The sequence below is a fragment of the Hyperolius riggenbachi genome, chromosome 3, assembly GCF_040937935.1.
Source record: "Hyperolius riggenbachi isolate aHypRig1 chromosome 3, aHypRig1.pri, whole genome shotgun sequence".
NCBI classification, from domain to species: Eukaryota; Metazoa; Chordata; class Amphibia; order Anura; family Hyperoliidae; genus Hyperolius; species Hyperolius riggenbachi.
The window spans coordinates 285,671,053-285,690,590 of NC_090648.1; the positions used below are offsets into that span (position 1 = coordinate 285,671,053).

Sequence of the window (19,538 nt, forward strand, 5' to 3'; positions counted from 1 at the left end):
TGATATTTCTTAAAGAGACTATGTAACAAAATGTTCAGCCTTATTTCTTCTATCCTATAAGTTCCTATACCTGTTCTAATGTGGTCTGTCTTACTGCAGCCTTTCCTAGTTGCACAGTGGCTGTATTATCTCTGTTATATAATCTAATCTTCTTTCCTCTGACGGCTTTGTCGGGCTCAGGCACTCAGGCAAGAATGTGTTGCTCTGCTCGTTATAGGCAGAAGCTATACACACCTTCTCCACGCCCCCTGCAGGCTCTGTATGAGTCAAAGACTGAGCTCCTCTCAGCCTATCACATGCCATGTCTTTTGTTTGTAAACACTGCCTAAAACTGGCAATTACAGTCCAGGATTGCAGCAGGGAGTGGCAGAAACAGCACAGAGGGGCCCAGGAGAACATAATGAATAGAATGGTATGCTTTTTATTGTAAGAGTTTTAGAGTACAGATTGTCTTTAACCCTCCTGGCGGTTTGCAAAAAAAATCGCCAGGGGGCAGCAAATCTTTTTTTTTAATTTTTTTTTTTTTTTTTCATGTAGCGAGACAAAGTCTCGCTACATGATAGCCGCTGCTCAGCGGCATCCCCCCAGCCCCTCCGATCGCCGCCGGCGATCGGCGATCAGGAGATCCCGTTCAAAGAACGGGATCTCCTGGAGGGCTTCCCCCGTCGCCATGGCGACGGGGCGGGATGACGTCAACGACGTCGTGACGTCATAGGGGATTCCGATCCACCCCATAGAGCTGCCTGGCACTGATTGGCCAGGCAGCGCACGGGGTCTGGGGGGGGGGGCGGCTGCGGCGCGACGGATAGCGGCGGATCGGCGGCGATCGGGCACTGCACGCAGCTAGCAAAGTGCTAGCTGCGTGCAGGAAAAAAAAAATTATGCAAATCGGCCCAGCGGGGCCTGAGCGGTGCCTTCCGGCGGCATAGCCCGAGCTCAGCTCGGGCTTACCGCCAGGAAGGTTAATGTCTACTTGGATTTGTAAATTAAACACAAAATGCAAAAAAGTCTGTATACAGTGGTCAAGGGAAAGGCTCTATCCACCTAAACCAGCAATTCAGTTAAGAATACTTGTGGTCTGTATTAGCAACTCTTCTCTCATAAGAACCCTATTTTCAAGATCAGGACTACGGTAATTATTCTAATGCTTTTGATTTTCATTTTTGTAGAATAATTAAATAATCAAAAATACACTTATCATTTATATCACACTTTTCTCCTGGTGGACACAAGCCTTCAGCTACTTAGGGTGCATTCCACAGGCGGCCAGGATCATTAGGGTGCCTTGCCCAAACACTCCTTACTGTTTAGGGTTGAGCCGGTTCAAGCTCAAATCGTACATCAAAGGCAACAGCCTTAACCAGTACACTATCCAGCTGACCTAACAGTCAGACTATCAATGCATTCTCTCTTGCAATGCAAGGGGCCAATGGAGCAGCGTAGACATCACGCATGGGCGAGGCGAGCGAGAGGAAAAATGAAATCAGCCTTCGCTCAGTTGAATTGATCTGCCTGGCAGAATGCTGGACGGGCGGCCAGAGCCCGAACAAGGTCCTCCAGCACCCAAGGCTGATTCACCAAAGTGCGCCCCTCCATCCCTACTACCCCAGCTGTCACATACTGATTGCTATTAGGTTCCCCAGGACCCCCAGCCCCCCCCCCCCCCCCCCAAACACCTTAATCTCTAGTTATCTGGCTTACAGTCACTGCCAAGTATCCCCTTTTTTATTTCTCTCTGCTTCAAACACAATAGGAAATGATATCTGAGTGAGTTGAGCGCCACCTCCTACACTGTGCCCTGAGAGGCTGTAGCCTCTCTTGTCTCTGCCTCTGTCCTGCTGCTGTACACACTCCAGATTATTGGCAGAGGTGGTCATTATCAGCGTGTGCATGGTAAGTAACAGTAATGTGTGTAAGCTTGTGGTTTCAACCTGCTGATATTTAGAGTACAACACTGCATAGTATAACATCTATAAATAATAGATTATAGTAATAATTCTTACTAAAGACCCCAGCAGACAAAAAAAGATAGAAGTTTCTAAAATGATCACATACAGATGTCACAATTTTAAAAAATAAGAGAAACCTGTCTTAGTGGACAGATTGTTTAGAGACAGAAAGCTACCACCATTTATGAAACTAAATAACTGAATGCTAATCCTGATGTTTATTTGATTGCTATAAGGAGTGGTAAAGGAATAAAGTTGGACTCTTTTTTTTTTTATATAACTCCTTAACTCCATCACTCTACATGATTACAACAGGCACATTCAGACGCCCAGACTTAGTAACACAATACTAGTCCCCAGTGTGAACACCTGTCAATAATGTTGTCAGCTGGGCTTGCAACATTCTGATTATCTTTGATTTATAAGGCACACATACTTTTCTGGAAGAAAGAAGTGTAATATGGCTTAGGGGTTTGCTGTTTTCTTCTACAATAAAATGAATTCACCTTCAGTAGAAAAGAAAGAATGACGCTGGGAGCAGTACTGGGTGCTGCAATTACATTGCTGAGTATGATGCCAGGTTAAAAGGTCATCATGTAATAGCAATCAATATAAAATTGAATGGTTCTATCTCAGGGGTGGGCAAACTACGGCCCGCGGACATCCTCCATCCGGCCCCATGAAGCCCGCCAAAGCCTGCAGCTTGTTTTGGGTTTTTTTTTGTTTTTTTTTAAAGCTAATCCGCCCCCACAGCGTGTTGCTTGCACTCCACCCAATCAGACAGCAGGGGGACTGAGGCGGCGGCCGTGGCGTGCCCTGGTGCGTGGCTCCGTTATACAGCTTGACTCCGCCCCCCGCCTGGAGCCATTGCCGCAAGTTCGTTGCGTACTGCCCGCGTGTCTGAGCGAGGGAGCGAGCGAGCGGAGAGCCGAGCTGAGCCGAGCGACCGTTCTGTGCTGGGGCCTGGGGGACCTGTCTGGGGCAGCGGCTGCATGGGCTGCATCTGGCTGGCTGCATCTGGCTGGCTCGGAGACATCATGCGACGTGCCTGGCTGCTGCTGCGGAGGAGGAGGAGGTCGGGTCGGAGAGAAGGTAATCTTATTTTGCAAAATGTGCTGCCACTCTCATAGCATGTGTGGGGGAATGTGCCAACAATCTCATAGCATGTGTGGGGAAATGTGCCATCAATCTCATAGCATGTGTGGGGAAATGTGTCATCAATCTCATAGCATGTGTGGGGAAATGTGCCATCAATCTCATAGCATGTGTGGGGAAATGTGCCATCACATCACCCACATCCTGTCATGGCCACACCCTTTCCTGCTATGTCACCGCCCACATCTGGACATGACCCCGCCCATTTTTCCGCTTTGCCCGCCGCACTCCGGCCCCCCGGCCCATTTTCAAAACTCAATGTGGCCCTTGACTTAAAAAGTTTGCCCACCCCTGTTCTAACTAATTGTATAGTGCAGGTCACACAATAAACACAGACATGACTGATTGTTATAGGTAGTGGCTCCTATTTTTAAAGTATTTATTTCCTTTTAAACAATGCTGATTGCCTGGCTGTCCTACGACGCCTCTGTTTATTATGCTAGGAATACACCATGAGATTTTTTTGGCAGATACATGGTTCGATAGATAATTTCCGATCGTTTTTCTGATCGATTTCTCATAGAAGTGACTGGAAATAGATCAGAAAAAAACGATCGGACAGTCGATCGGAAAATCAATCGGACAGTAAATCTGCTGAAAAATCTCATTGTGTATTCCCAGCATAAGCCATAAACCCTGAACAAGCATGCAGATCAGGTGTTTCTGACTGAAGTCCGACTGGAACAGCCACATGCTTGTTGCAGGTGTGCGATTAAGACACTGCTGCAATGCCAGGCAACTGGTATTGGTTTTTTTGTTTTTTTTTAAGGAAATACAAATGACAACCACTATATTCCCCTGGATTCAGGTGTTCTTTAATCAGACAGCAAATCTATTTTCTATAAATGAATGGTATCATACCTTCTCTTGCCAAAGGTATCATCATATAGTCATCATTACTGCTATGCTTAAAAAGTGAAAGTATCTCTACCTGTGTTATATTAGTTATCTACAATCATATGGATATGAAGTGTTCTGTCTTCTTTCCAGAAATGTTATTTTTAACACTGATGATGATGATGATGATGATTTTATTTTTGGAGCCGCATCATCTTCCATAGCACTTTACAATATTACAACACAAGGGTGCATAAGACAAAGGAAGTGCAGCATAAGTATGAAAGTAGGAGCTGCAAGAAACAATAGGATAGAGAGACAAGCCCTTGCAAGCTTAATACTGTAAAGGTTGCAATATCTAAGTGAGGACAATGCCATTATGTGTACATTCAAACCACATATTTTTAGAATGGCTACTGCTTAATTTAAATGCCAGGTTAAAACATCTCTATACTGCATTTCCCGGCACTATACTATTGGCTTTCAGATTTATTTTCATTGGTGTTTTCAGTGCGACTTCTTATTGCTCTGATATCACTTTCCTCTTCCTAACACTTAACCTCCTCCCTTCAATGTAAATCTCTTCCTGATGTCTAGCCCTGATCTTCTCCTCTAACATTAGAAGTGAAAGTCCTTCTTGTTGCCTAAACCTAATCTTCCTCCATCCTACATCACTCCCTGTTGCCCCCCCCCCCCCCCAACATAAAGCCCTCCCTGATACCAACCATAGAATTCTAACCTTTGGAGTTAAATCTAACCTCAGCCTACCATTTCCCTTAACACTAACTTTTTTTTAGAAGAAGCTTAACACTAACCAATGCACTGTCTCCACCATACTTCAGGATCCAATATCTGAATGGCGCATAGTTTTACAGTCAAATTTCGGTTTTCAGGTACACTGCATACTTGGTGCTTGGCAATATAATGTCGAGTGTATGAACCCAGTGTGCGCAGCGCAGGCAATTTGGTAATATAATAACTTATCACCAGTGTCCATATTATATCCTTCGTGCTTCTGAGTTGTACTAGCTTTAGTCCTGGCTGGAACCCACTAGGAGAGCTTTTGTCATTTGAAAAGCTTTTGCTAATGTAATGCTATGGGTGTGATCCCACTTGAGTGATGTGATTTTATAAAAATCCCCAGTAGCATTGCATAAGCAAGAGCTTTTTCAAATCACTAGCGCTTAGAAAAGGCTGCTAGTGGGTTTGAGCCCTTATGGTGGTGCCAGGGATGTATGTAAACTGCTCCAACCCAAACCTTATATATTGGTCAACTTTAACTACATAAAGACCGCGTCACGCCAACGGGCATGAACGTGGAGGCAGCCCCAGGACCTCCTAATGGCGATTGGCGTGAAGTCCTGAAGCTGCAGTATACTAGGGAACGCGCATGCGCAATCGTTCCCCGCCGGTTCACAGGCCTCTGCTCTGTGACTGTTTTCAGCTGCAAGGGGAAAGAAATCCCCTTTGTTTACGTTTGTACAGTGCTGTGATCTCCTGCAGTGCTGTACGGGGGACACTCGTCCGTCCCTCAGAGCAGCTCATAATGCGTGGTCTCTCATAGGCTGATACCTATGAGGGGGGGGGGGGGTGGGAGGAACAGTGCCAATCGCCGTCCTATGACGATTTAAGACAGAAAAGGGGGGAGGGAGAGGGAGGAAGGAGGGAGGAAAAAGCCTCTTATTTTTAATGAAAAAAAAAAAAAAAAGATCGCAGCAGCGATCAGAGCCCTCCAAAAGTGTGCCCTATTAAAGGTGCATACACACGTCGGATTTTTGCAAATGACCAGTCGTTTGAACGTCCGGTAGTTTGGACGTTAAATCGGGCGTGTGTATGCAGCTTAACCTCCCTGGCGGTATATTAAAAACCGCCAGGGAGTAGCGCTGCCGTTTTTCTGCTATATTTTTTTTTTAAATCATGTAGCGAGCCGAGGGCTCGCTACATGATAGCCGCTGCTCAGCGGCATCCCCCCAGCCCCTCCGATCGCCTCCGGCGATAGGCGATCAGGAAATCCCGTTCAAAGAACGGGATTTCCTGGAGGGCTTCCCCCGTCGCCATGGCGACGGGGCGGGATGACGTCACCGATGTCATGACGTCTAAGGGAGTCCCGATCCACCTCTTAGCGCTGCCTGGCGCTGATAGGCCAGGCAGCGCAGGGGTCTAGGGGGGGGGCTGTATAGCGGCGCGGATAGCGGCGATCGAGCGCGGGGCGGCGGCGATCGGTGTGCTGTCGCAGCTAGCAAAGTGCTAGCTGCGTCCAGCAAAAAAAAAATTACGCAAATCGGCCCAGCAGGGCCTGAGAAAACCTCCTGCGCGGCTTACCCCGAACTACGTTCAGGGTTACCGCCAAGGAGGTTAAGGACAATAAAAGCAGGTAAAATTAATTTGTGACCTTAGTTGTAGGGCTGTGCAGCACGCTGACAAAGCTGCACAACCCTGTATTGTGAAAAATGGCCTGGTCACTAGGGGGGTGTAAGCCTGTGTTCCTGAAGTGGTTAAATAATTTATTTATATATGAACAATAACAAATTAATGAATTACACTCACCGTCCTTATAGTTTTAAACAAAGTTATCAGAGTCTGGCACATTTTACTCTTTCCTCCAAGCTGCTATGACTCTTTTACTAGGGAAATGTAGCATTAAATGATATCTAGTTGGCAAGCAAAAAGTACTATTTAACTCTACATTTTTCTGTTTCTAATGATGACCAATATGGTACACCAATTTACTTTTCCTGATGTGTTCCATAAATATCATGCCTGTTAGAAACAGTAACTATTTCTTACATTTTTTATAGCTTTATTGATCTACAGGATTATTCATGTATTAATGAAAGTAGTATTGAGGTATAGGTCTTTGTATACAATGGGTTTGATACTTTTTTTCCTAAGTTTTCTCCTAGGTGATATTTTCACATAAATAAAATGCTTTTTAAGCTGCCTGCAAACAAGAAAATACAGTACTTATAATAATTATAATAATTTTGACAGTACTTTTTCACTTAATTTTTGGTACTTTTTCAATTGTTGAGTGCAATTTTTTTTAAACAGAAGATTAAAAAATATCTCCTAGGAGAAATAGTGAATTGGATCAGGACCAATAACTTACATGCTGGCCTCAATCATATCTGTTCATCAATTTGGGCACACTATCAATCTTTCAGTGAGATCAAGAAATTATTGACAATGCATTGACTCTTTTAATCCAAGTGGGTTATTGAATGCTGGGAAAGTCAGATACAGCATGAAGCAGCTGAAACATCATCTATGTTTACTTTTGTAATTTTTTATTAGTTTCATGGATATAGAAATGTAACTGATACAAAGGTTGATGCAAAATAAACATGACAAGAAACAGCATTATACTCTTCCTGAGTTTTCTTATGAGATCAGAATAGTACTGAATCTGCTAGTGTTATGGTACACAAGGTACTGACCTCCTCCAGCTGGCAAGCCTTGATGACGCTGAGGTATCTGTATTGGTCGTATGAAACTCCAAATACTATGTTTTCCTTGATGGTTCCAGGCATTATCCAGGAGACTTGAGGAGAAAACGATATTCGCCCGCTGTGTCGTATTTTCCCTGCGGAAGGTTGCAGCTCCCCCATGATCATCATTAAAAGAGATGTCTACAAATCCAAACCATCTGATTAGTGATTATGTTACATGAACAGCTACTCCAACTAGAAGCATAAAGTAAATGAAGATTATAAATCTCTTGCTTCCCTAGAAAATGATGAATCATTTCTCATCAGTTTTAAACTTCAGTAGGAAGTGTTGGGGAATACTGATTCCAACCCCCCCCCCCCCCCCCCCTTCCTTCCTCCAGTGTTCCAGCACTGGGTCCCCCTAAACATATTTGACAAAATTGTTGAATATATTTTTGTGGCCATACTGCACATATGTGGGCCACGCATGGCATATTGTATAAGGCAACTCTTGCAAGGCTTTTTTTTTTCATACATGGAGCATCCAGAGGCATCCCACTACTTAGGTAAGTATTTTTTTTATTTTTTTGATTATTTAAACAAGTGCTTTAACTGTTTCTGCTAAATCTGATAGGTAACCTGAGTCTTTTTTCTGGATTACTGGCCTGTGCAAATACCGGCTGCACATCACCAGTAGAATGCAAAGCTTCATATGTGAATGAGCCCCTCGTGAGAATGAGAAGAGCCATACAGCATGAAAGTGCCCTCTTCCTCTTCTACTATGGCCACTCCGCATTGAATGGGAATGCCATTTTCACAAGTGATCTATATGACTGTCACGCCTTGTTGGTCACCTCCTATACAGTAAGGGCTGTCTGGGGAAGCGCAGTACTGGGTGGTCATATAAAAAGATGATTCAATGCAATGTACCTCTGCATTACTGATATGAGGCGGGGTGAAACTTTTGCCTCAGGCGGCAAACTTCTAGGGGCGGCACCCGCCCGTCCGTGGGTGCGGGGGGGCCGGCCGCCGAGCCGGAGGGGTAGCGGGCAGGACGGGGGTATTGGGCCTAGCGGTGGGGAGGGGGGTCGGACCGGCAATTTTTTTCTAAATTTGCCTCAGGCGGCAAAAAGTCTAGGGCCGGCCCTGCTGATATGATTATATCCCTCAACTAATGACAGGTTCTCTGAGGATTATTTGAGAGCTAACAACAAGACCTAAAGGCCTTCCCAATATAGTCATCCTTCCCATTGCCGTATACTAGGCATTATGTCCCTGAGACTATAATTCTGCCCTTATTCTTTCTCAAACCCCTGTGAAGAGGCTCCACAGTAAGGACACAGAAAGCCAAAGAATCCCAGTAAGGGCTAGTTCACACTGGGCGCTTTGGTAGCGTTTTGCTGATCGTCGGCAATCAGCAAAAAGCTGTTTTTTCACTGTACAGGAAAGTGATTTAGGAGTCATTGCGTTTTGTGATTCTACCGTATAACATTGAAATGCAATCACTACAAAATCGCTCCAAAAATGATGCATGCACCATCAGCAAATCGCTAATCACTGGCAATCGCTACAGTGTGAACTCTTCCATTGACTTGCATAGCAGCAGCATTTTGCTGATCACCAGTGATCAGCAAATCGCTTAAAAATCGCCCAGTGGCAATCGCCCAGGGTTATAATCTCCTTCCACACAATCTAAAACATTTCTATATTTCCGGAAAAGTTAAAAATTCAAGTTCTTCAGCTAAGGCATTGCTATTAGAGTTTCCCTAAAAAACTTAAGTAAATAATTAACATCAGGTTATCTAGTCATGTTATGTCTTTAGTGAACAAATTCAACTCAATTTGTAGTACCGATTTTATTAGTCCTCTACTGATAAGACTTTGTTGAAATAGGGAAGCACTGCCAGCAAATTCCGCGTGCAGGTGAACCTGGCTAATCCAGACACAGTGTTAAGTAATACAGTGTGAGAAAATCACTGTCCTGCCCTTGTGAGCTGCTATTACCCTGCACTTTGACAAACAACTGCTCATGCTACCTTGTAAAATCATATTCCTAAATGTCCCATGTGTAGATAATCAGAAGATTGACTGCAGCCCACAATTTGACAGCTGCTGTAACTCCTTAGTTAATTAGTAGCCAGCAACCTTGATCAAAGCTGAGTTGAGAAATGCAGGGAAAGGTGCTACATGTATCAGTATAGTGCCAGTCTTATCTCTGCTTTCCCACTGAGGTCACTAGGAAGCCAAGTTTAACACATAAATCATTTTAGCAAAAACAATTAACGCAATTTAAGGATGTAATAACAAAGAAGCATATTTTACATCTAGCTACAAATTAATTCAGCCGTTCTTGTGAAATTTCTTTCCCTACTACCAAAAACCACTGTACATAGCAAACATAAGAAGTCCTGTCTGCAATATAAATACACACAGTGGGATGCGAAAGTTTGGGCAACCTTGAAATCGTCATAATTTTCCTGTATAAATCGTTGGTTGTTAGGATAAAAAATGTCAGTTAAATATATCATATAGGAGACACACACAGTGATATTTGAGAAGTGAAATTAAGTTTATTGGATTACAGAAAGCGTGCAATAATTGTTTAACCCATTCAGGTTCCGTCGTTTTCACGTGAGAAATGTTCACCTCCCATTCATTAGCCTATAACTTTATCACTACTTATCACAATGCACTGATCTATATCTTGTTTTTTCCGCCACCAATTAGGCTTTCTTTGGGGGGTACATTTTGCTAAGAGCCACTTTACTGTAAATGCATTTTAACAGGAAGAATAAGAAAAAAAATGGAAAAATTCATTATTTCTCAGTTTTTAGCCATTATAGTTTTAAAATAATACATGCCTCCATAATTAAAACTCACGTATTGTATTTGCCCATATGTCCCGGTTATTACACCATTAAAATTATGTCCCTATCACAATGTATGGCGACAATATTTTATTTGGAAATAAAGGTGCATTTTTTCCATTTTGCATCTATCACTATTTACAAGTTTAACCACTTCAGGACCACAGTCTTTTCGCCCCTTAAAGAGAACCCGAGGTGGCTTTGTATAACGTTAGTGGGGCACAGAGGCTGGTTGGGCACACTAACACCAGCCTCTGTTGCCCCATGGTGTGTGTCAAAGACCCCCCTGCTCGCCGCTATCCTTCCCGCAGTGCTGGCGACACGCAGCGCGTCGCCAGCACAATGTTTACCCTAGCGCTGTCTGTCAGCGCCGCTCCCCCGCCTCCTCCGCATCGCCGCTACCCGCCCTCGTCCCTTCCCTCCAATCAGCGGGAGGGAAGGGACGAGGGCGGGTAGCGGCGATGCGGAGGAGGCGGCGGAGCGGCGCTGACAGACAGCGCTAGGGTAAACATTGTGCTGGCGACACGCTGCGTGTCGCCAGCATTGCGGGGGTATAGCGGTGAGCAGGGGGGTCTTTGACACACACCATGGGGCAACAGAGGCTGGTGTTAGTGTGCCCAACCAGCCTCTGTGCCCCACTAACGTTATACAAAGCCACCTCGGGTTCTCTTTAAGGACCAGAGCCTTTTTCTCCATTCAGACCACTGCAGCTTTCACGGTTTAATGCTCAGTCATACAACCTACCACCTAAATGAATTTTACCTCCTTTTCTTGTCACTAATACAGCTTTCTTTTGATGCTATTTGATTGCTCCTGCGAGTTTTACTTTTTATTATATTCATCAAAAAAGACATGAATTTTGGCAAAAAAATGATTTTTTTAACTTTCTGTGCTGACATTTTTCAAATAAAGTAAAATTTCTGTATACATGCAGCGCGAAAAATGTGGACAAACATGTTTTTGATAAAAAAAAACCCATTCAGTGTATATTTATTGGTTTGGGTAAAAGTTATAGCGTTTACAAACTATGGTGCCAAAAGTGAATTTTCCCATTTTCAAGCATCTCTGACTTTTCTGCGCACCTGTCAGGTTTCATGAGGGGCTAAAATTCCAGGATAGTACAAATACCCCCCAAATGACCCCATTTTGGAAAGAAGACATCCCAAAGTATTCAGTGAGAGGCATGGTGAGTTCATAGAAGATTTTATTTTTTGTCACAAGTTAGCGGAAAATGACACTTTCTGACAAAAAAAAGAAAAAAAAAAAGTTTCCATTTCTTCTAACTTGCAACAAAAAAAAATGAAATCTGCCACGGACTCACTATGCTCCTCTCTGAATACCTTGAAGTGTTTACTTTCCAAAATGGGGTCATTTGTGGGGTGTGTTCACTGTCCTGGCATTTTGGGGGGTGCCTAATTGTAAGCACCCCTGTAAAGCCTAAAGATGCTCATTGGACGTTGGGCCCCTTAGCGCAGTTAGGCTGCAAAAAAGTGCCACACATGTGGTATTGCCGTACTCAGGAGAAGTAGTATAATGTGTTTTGGGGTGTATTTTTACACATACCCATGCTGGGTGGGAGAAATATCTCCATAAATGACAATTGTTTTATTTTTTTTTACACACAATTGTCTATTTATAGAGATATTTCTGCCACTCAGCATGGGTATGTGGAAAAATACACCCCAAAACACATTATACTACTTCTCCTGAGTACAGCGATACCACATGTGTGGCACTTTTTTGCACCCTAACTGCGCTAAGGGGCCCAAAGTTCAATGAGTACCTTTAGGATTTCACAGGTCATTTTGAGAAATTTCGTTTCAAGACTACTCCTCGCGGTTTAGGGCCCCTAAAATGCCAGGACAGTATAGGAACCCCACAAATTACCCCATTTTAGAAAGAAGACACCCCAAGGTATTCCGTTAGGAGGATGGTGAGTTCATAGAAGATTTTTTTTTTTGTCACAAGTTAGCGGAAATTGATTTTAATTGTTTTTTTTCACAAAGTGTCATTTTCCGCTAACTTATGACAAAAAATAAAATCTTCTATGAACTCACCATACTCCTAACGGAATACCTTGGGGTGTCTTCTTTCTAAAATGGGGTCATTTGTGGGGTTCCTATACTGCCCTGGCATTTTAGGGGCCCTAAACCGTGAGGAGTAGTCTTGAAACCAAATGTCGCAAAATGACCTGTGAAATCCTAAAGGTACTCATTGGACTTTGGGCCTCTTAGCGCACTTAGGGTGCAAAAAAGTGCCACACATGTGGTACCGCCGTACTCAGGAGAAGTAGTATAATGTGTTTTGGGGTGTATTTTTACACATACCCATGCTGGGTGGGAGAAATATCTCTGTAAATGACAATTGTTTGATTTTTTTTTACACACAATTGTCCTTTTACAGAGAGATTTCTCCCACCCAGCATGGGTATGTGTAAAAATACACCCCAAAACACAATATACTACTTCTTCTGAGTACGGCGATACCACATGTGTGACACTTTTTTGCAACCTAGGTGCGCTAAGGGGCCTAACGTCCTATTCACAGGTCATTTTGAGGCCTTTGGATTCTAGACTACTGCTCACGGTTTAGGGCCCCTTAAATGCCAGGGCAGTATAGGAACCCCACAAGTGACCCCATTTTAGAAAGAAGACACCCCAAGGTATTCTGTTAGGAGTATGGTGAGTTCATAGAAGATTTTTTTTTTGTCACAAGTTAGCGGAAAATGACACTTTGTGAAAAAAAAAACAATACATATCAATTTCCGCTAACTTGTGACAAAAAATAAAATCTTCTATGAACTCATCATACACCTAACAGAATACCTTGGGGTGTCTTCTTTCTAAAATGGGGTCACTTGTGGGGTTCCTATACTGCCCTGGCATTTTACGGGCCCAAAACTGTGAGTAGTCTGGAAACCAAATTTCTCAAAATGACTGATCAGGGGTATAAGCATCTGCAAATTTTGATGACAGGTGGTCTATGAGGGGGCAAATTTTGTGGAACCGGTCATAAGCAGGGTGGCCTCTTAGATGACAGGATGTTTTGGGCCTGATCTGATGGATAGGAGTGCTAGGGGGTGACAGGAGGTGATTGATGGGTGTCTCAGGGGGCGGTTAGAGGGGAAAATAGATGCAATCAATGCACTGGGGAGGTGATCGGAAGGGGGTCTGAGGGGGACCTGAGGGTTTGGCCGAGTGATCAGGAGCCCACACGGGGCAAATTAGGGCCTGATCTGATGGGTAGGTGTGCTAGGGGGTGACAGGAGGTGATTGATGGGTGTCTCAAGGTGTGATTAGAGGGGGGAAATAGATGCAAGCAATGCACTAGCGAGGTGATCAGGGCTGGGGTCTGAGGACGTTCTGAGGTGTGGGCGGGTGATTGGGTGCCCGCAAGGGGCAGATTAGGGTCTAATCTGATGGGTAACCGTGACAGGTGGTGATAGGGGGTGATTGATGGGTGATTGATGGGTAATTAGTGGGTGTTTAGAGGAGAGAATAGATGTAAACAATGGATTTGGGAGGTGATCTGATGTCGGATCTGCGGGCGATCTATTGGTGTGGGTGGGTGATCAGATTGCCCGCAAGGGGCAGGTTAGGGGCTGATTGATGGGTGGCAGTGACAGGGGGTGATTGATGGGTGGCAGTGACAGGGGGTGATTGATAGGTGATTGACAGGAGATCAGTGGGTTATTACAGGGAATAACAGATGTAAATATTGCACTGGCGAATTGATAAAGGGGGGTCTGAGGGCAATCTGAGCGTGTGGGCGGGTGATTGGGTGCCCGCAAGGGGTAGATTAGGGTCTAATCTGATGGGTAACAGTGACAGGTGGTGATTGATAGGTGATTGATGGGTAATTAGTGGGTGTTTAGAGGAGAGAATAGATGTAAACAATGGATTTGGGAGGTGATCTGATGTCGGATCTGCGGGCGATCTATTGGTGTGGGTGGGTGATCAGATTGCCCGCAAGGGGCAGGTTAGGGGCTGATTGATGGGTGGCAGTGACAGGGGGTGATTGATGGGTGGCAGTGACAGGGGGTGATTGATAGGTGATTGACAGGTGATCAGTGGGTTATTACAGGGAATAACAGATGTAAATATTGCACTGGCGAATTGATAAAGGGGGGTCTGAGGGCAATCTGAGCGTGTGGGCGGGTGATTGGGTGCCCGCAAGGGGTAGATTAGGGTCTAATCTGATGGGTAACAGTGACAGGTGGTGATAGGGGGTGATTGATAGGTGATTGATGGGTAATTAGTGGGTGTTTAGAGGAGAGAATAGATGTAAACAATGGATTTGGGAGGTGATCTGATGTCGGATCTGCGGGCGATCTATTGGTGTGGGTGGGTGATCAGATTGCCCGCAAGGGGCAGGTTAGGGGCTGATTGATGGGTAGCAGAGACAGGGGGTGATTGACGGGTGATTGACGGGTGATTGACGGGTGATTGACAGGTGATCAGGGGGGATAGATGCATACAGTACACGGGGGGAGGGGTCTGGGGGGGGGGGTCTGGGGAGAATCTGAGGGGTGGGGGGGTGATCAGGAGGGGGCAGTGGGCAGGGGGGGGGATAAAAAAAAAATAGCGTTGACAGATAGTGACAGGGAGTGATTGATGGGTGATTAGGGGGGTGACTGGGTGCAAACAGTGGTCTGGGGGGTGGGCAGGGGGGGGTCTGAGGGGTGCTGTGGGCGATCAGGGGGCAGGGGGGGGGAAATCAGTGTGCTTGGGTGCAGACTAGGGTGGCTGCAGCCTGCCCTGGTGGTCCCTCGGACACTGGGACCACCAGGGCAGGAGGCAGCCAGTATAATAGGCTTTGTATACATTACAAAGCCTATTATACTATTTCCATGCGGCGATCCGGGTGCTAGTAACCCGCCGGCGCTTCCGAACGGCCGGCGGGTTACTACGAGCGGTGGGCGGAGCCAGTCCCCGGCGGCTGATCGCGTCACGAATGACGCGATCGCCGCATAGCCACCCACGCAGCCGCCCCCGCCGATGGGCGTATTGCGGTCGTTTGGGCCCGGACTTTGCCGCCGCCCATCGGCTGGGGGCGGTCCTCAAGTGGTTAAAATAAAAAAAATATAGAAATATTTCATCTTTACATTGATATTTAAAAAGTTTAGACCCTTAGGTAAATATTTACATGTTGTTTTTTTTTATTGTAATGGTTTTGTTTTTTTATAGTAAACATTTTATTTGGGTAATTTTGGGAGGGTGGGAGGTAAACAATAGATATATAATGTAAATGTGTGTTAATTTGTATTTTTTTTTTCTTACAGGTGTAGTATTACTTTTTGGCCACAAGATGGCGGCCGTTTGTTTACATGACGTCACTCTAAGCGTAACATACGCTTAGAGTGACTCATCGGAGAGGGAACGGCCAGAAAAGGCGCAGCTTCCGAGAGAAGCTGTCGCCTTTTTAGCGGGGGAGAGGAATCAATGATCGGGCACCATAGCCCGATACATTGATTCCCTGGCTACCGAATCCGTGGCCGGGAGTGCGCGTGCACGCGCGCGATCGGCCGCGGGAGCGCGCGGTAGTGCGCATGGTTCCTGGACGTAGAAACTACGTCCAGGAACCAAAATAGGTTAAACAAAATTAGGCAGGTGCATACATTTGGGTACTGTTGTCATTTTATTCCAAAACCTTTAGAACGAATTATTGGAACTCAAATTGGCTTGGTAAGCTCAGTGACCCCTGACCTACAAACACAGGTGAATCCAATTATGAGAAAGAGTATTTAAGGGGGTCAATTGTAAGTTTTCCTTCTCTTAATTTTCTCTGAAGAGTAGCAACATGAGAGTCTCAAAACAACTCTCAAATGACCTGAAGACAAATATTGTTCACCATCATGGTTTAGGGGAGGGATACAGAAAGCTGTCTCAGAGATTTCAGCTGTCTGTTTCCACAATTAGGAACATATTGAGGGAATGGAAGACCACAGGCTCAGTTCACATTAAGGCTCGAAGTGGCAGACCAAGACAAATCTCGGATAAACAGAAGCCACGATTGGTGACAACAGTCAGAGTCAACCCACATACCAGCACCAAAGACCTACAACATCATCTTGCTGCAGATGGAGTCACTGTGCATCGTTCAACCATTCAGCACTCTTTACACAAGGAGATGCTGTATGCGAGAGTGATGCAGAGGAAGCCTTTTCTCCACCCACAACACAAACAGAGCCACTTGAGCTAAAGCACATTTTTACAAGCCAGCTTCATTTTGGAATAAGGTGCTGTGGACTGATGCAACTTAAATTGAGATAGTTGGGCATAACAAGGGGTGTTATGCATGGAGGAAAAACAACACAGTATTCCAAGAAAAACACCTGCTACCTACAGTAAAATATGGTGGTGGTTCCATCATGCTGCGGGGCTGTGTGGCCAGTGCAGGGACTGGGAATCTTGTCAAAGTTGAGGGACGCATGGATTCCACTCAGTATCAGCAGATTCTGAAGACCAATGTTCAGGAATCAGTGACAAAACTGAATCAGCGCCGGGGCTGGATCTTACAACAAGACAACAACCCTAAACACTGCTCAAAATACACTAAGGCATTCATGCAGAGGAACAAGTACAACGTTCTGGAATGGCCATTGCAGTCCCCAGATCTGAATATAATTGAAAATCTGTGGTGTGAGTTAAAGAGAGCTGTCCATGCTCGGAAGCCATCAAACCTGAATGAACTAGAGATGTTTTGTAAAGAGGAATGGTCCAAAATACCTTCAACCAGAATCCAGACTCTCATTGGAGCCTACAGGAAGCGTTTAGAGGCTGCAGTTTCTGCAAATGGAGGATCTACTAAATATTAATTTCATTTATTTTTTGTGGTGCCCAAATTTATGCACCTGCCTAATTTCATTTAAACATTTATTGCACACTTTCTGTAAATCCAATAAACCTAATTTCACTTCTCAAATATCACTATGTGCGTCTCCTGTATGATATATTTAACTGACGATTTATACAGGAAAATCATGACGATTAACAAGGTTGCCAAAACTTTCGCATCCCACTGTGTGTGTGTGTGTGTGTGTATATATATATATATATATATATATATATATATATATATATATATATATATATATACACATATATATATACACACATATACACACATATACACACATATACACACACACTACTTGGTGGAGTGAGGTGAGGAAAAGACAGAAGCTGTATGGAAAGATGTTATACCATTAAATTGCAAGATGGCTCGTGCAGCATTAGTATGTTATGTTATGACTTTTTTTTTTGACGTTTTCTTATATATAGCTGTGGTTTATGTGCAAGTTTTAGCTGTTTCCATGTTAACAAGCTGACAATAAGGCTTCCATGAACCCCTGCAATATACAGAGCTGAGCTAGAGGAATTGCTTTTCCTTAGCAATAGTGGCATTTCACTTTAATTGCATTGGTGAACCTGCTTTTACAGCTCTGCCCTAGGATTGTAAATCCTCAGAACAATCTGGGTGTAATTTGCAAATCTGGAAACTGTAGACTAGGAATTTGAAAAGAGAAAAAAAAGGAAGGCAGAGCTAGCTCTGTGTTCACACTGAAAGACTAGCTGGTGCGCCCTTCCTGCTCCTTCCTGACTACCTCATAGGGGAAAATTTTGAACAGAACACAAGCTGTTGTTGATCAAATCTGCTGTTTATCGGCGGGAAATCGAGGTAGTGTATGGGCCACTTTAGCAAAGCAGTGAGTTTCTAAGCAACTTATATGTGGAATGAAGACTTTTTATTGTGTGCTGTGCAAGAGTTTGGTTCCACTTTGATTTGATAAAACCTTAAAAGGTACCTTAGTGCAAAAAGAATTTAACCACTTAATGACAACCAGACTTATAAAAATGCTTTCCATGAGAAAATTTATGCGTGCTCAAACACCAAGTTTAACCCTAGCAAGTCTGGCTTTGCAAATCTGGCCTAATTGGCTATTCATGAGGCAATGCTCATGCAAATATGCATTTGCTTTCGCATGCCAAACTATGCAGGGTCAAAAAAACAATACCGCAAAGCGGTCGGCCTGCGGGAATTAGTTCATGCTACATTAGCACTATCCAGGAGCGCCACTGGGAGGCTTCCCAATGCCCCCATACAACCGGGGGGACCGCGGGGTCCCAGGCGCTCTCACTGCCTGGAAACCACAGCAGCACCCCGGAGGGGGAGCCTGGGTGGCGCAGGCGACCCCCCCCCCCCCCCCAAGCGTGGCCAGCGCCGGGGGGACCCGTCCGCCTAATGTAGCATGAAGTAATTCCCGCAGGGCGACTGCTTTGCGGTATTGGTTTATTGACCCTGCATAGTTTGGCATGCGAAAGCAAATGCATATTTGCATGAGCATTGCCTCATGAATAGCCAATTAGGCCAGATTTGCAAAGCCAGACTTGCTAGGGTTAAACTTGGTGTTTGAGCATGCATAAATGTTGTCATGGAAAGCATTTTTTGTAGTTGTATCCTTTGGAGGCAGGTGGCTGATGGCTTGCTCTGGTGGTGTGAGCCCTGGGGTGAGTTGTCTGCGCCTGTCCCCCCCCCTCCCCTCTGGAGTGTTGTATGTGAGCCAGCCCTGAGCTCCAAAGCTTGGGGTGACCCATGCTTCACTCCTTTCTAATGTGGTTCCCCCAAGTTAATGCGCATGTAGCAGAACACAATGGACGTTATGGTAAGTGCCTGTTTTTAATATTGGGAGGTGGGTGCGGACGGCTCTCCCCGGCGCTGGCCACGCTTGGGGGGGGGGGGGTTGCCTGCACCACCCAGCCTCCCCCTCCAGGGTGCCACTGTGGTTCCCAGGCAGTGAGACCACCTGGGACCCCGCGGTCCCCCCGGTTGTATGGGGGCATTGGGAAGCCTCCCCGTGGCACTCCTGGATAGTGCTAATGTAGCATGAACTAATTCCCGCAGGGCGACAGCTTTGCGGTATTGGTTTTTTGACCCTGCATAGTTTGGCATACGAAAGCAAATGCATATTTGCATGAGCATTGCCTCATGAATAGCCAATTAGGCCAGATTTGCAAAGCCAGACTTGCTAGGGTTAAACTTGGTGTTTGAGCACGCATAAATTTTCTCATGGAAAGCAGACTTATAAAAATGTCCTGCTAGAGCCTCTTAACGGCTTCAGGATGCTTTTATAAGTCAAACAGTGCTGCTGCCTTTGTGCGTGTGCACGCGCGTGCACGTGAAAATACTGAGGGAAAAAAAACACCATAGAAAAAATACACCTTTATTTCCCAAAAAATATATTGTCACCATACTTTGTACTAGGGACATAATTAAAATGTTGTGATAACTAGGACAAATAG

At 44.9% G+C, this 19,538-nt stretch overlaps 1 protein-coding gene across 4 annotated transcripts in view; it reads right to left on the reverse strand.

The window, feature by feature from the left end:
- Positions 1-19,538, reverse strand: part of CFTR (CF transmembrane conductance regulator) — a 210,613-nt gene that overhangs the window by 108,790 nt on the left and 82,285 nt on the right. For all 4 annotated transcript variants that reach the window (XM_068276426.1, XM_068276427.1, XM_068276429.1 and 1 more), the window contains one exon: positions 7,379-7,570. In XM_068276426.1, coding sequence (XP_068132527.1) covers positions 7,379-7,570 — 192 coding nt within the window. The remainder of the gene's footprint in view (positions 1-7,378; positions 7,571-19,538) is intronic.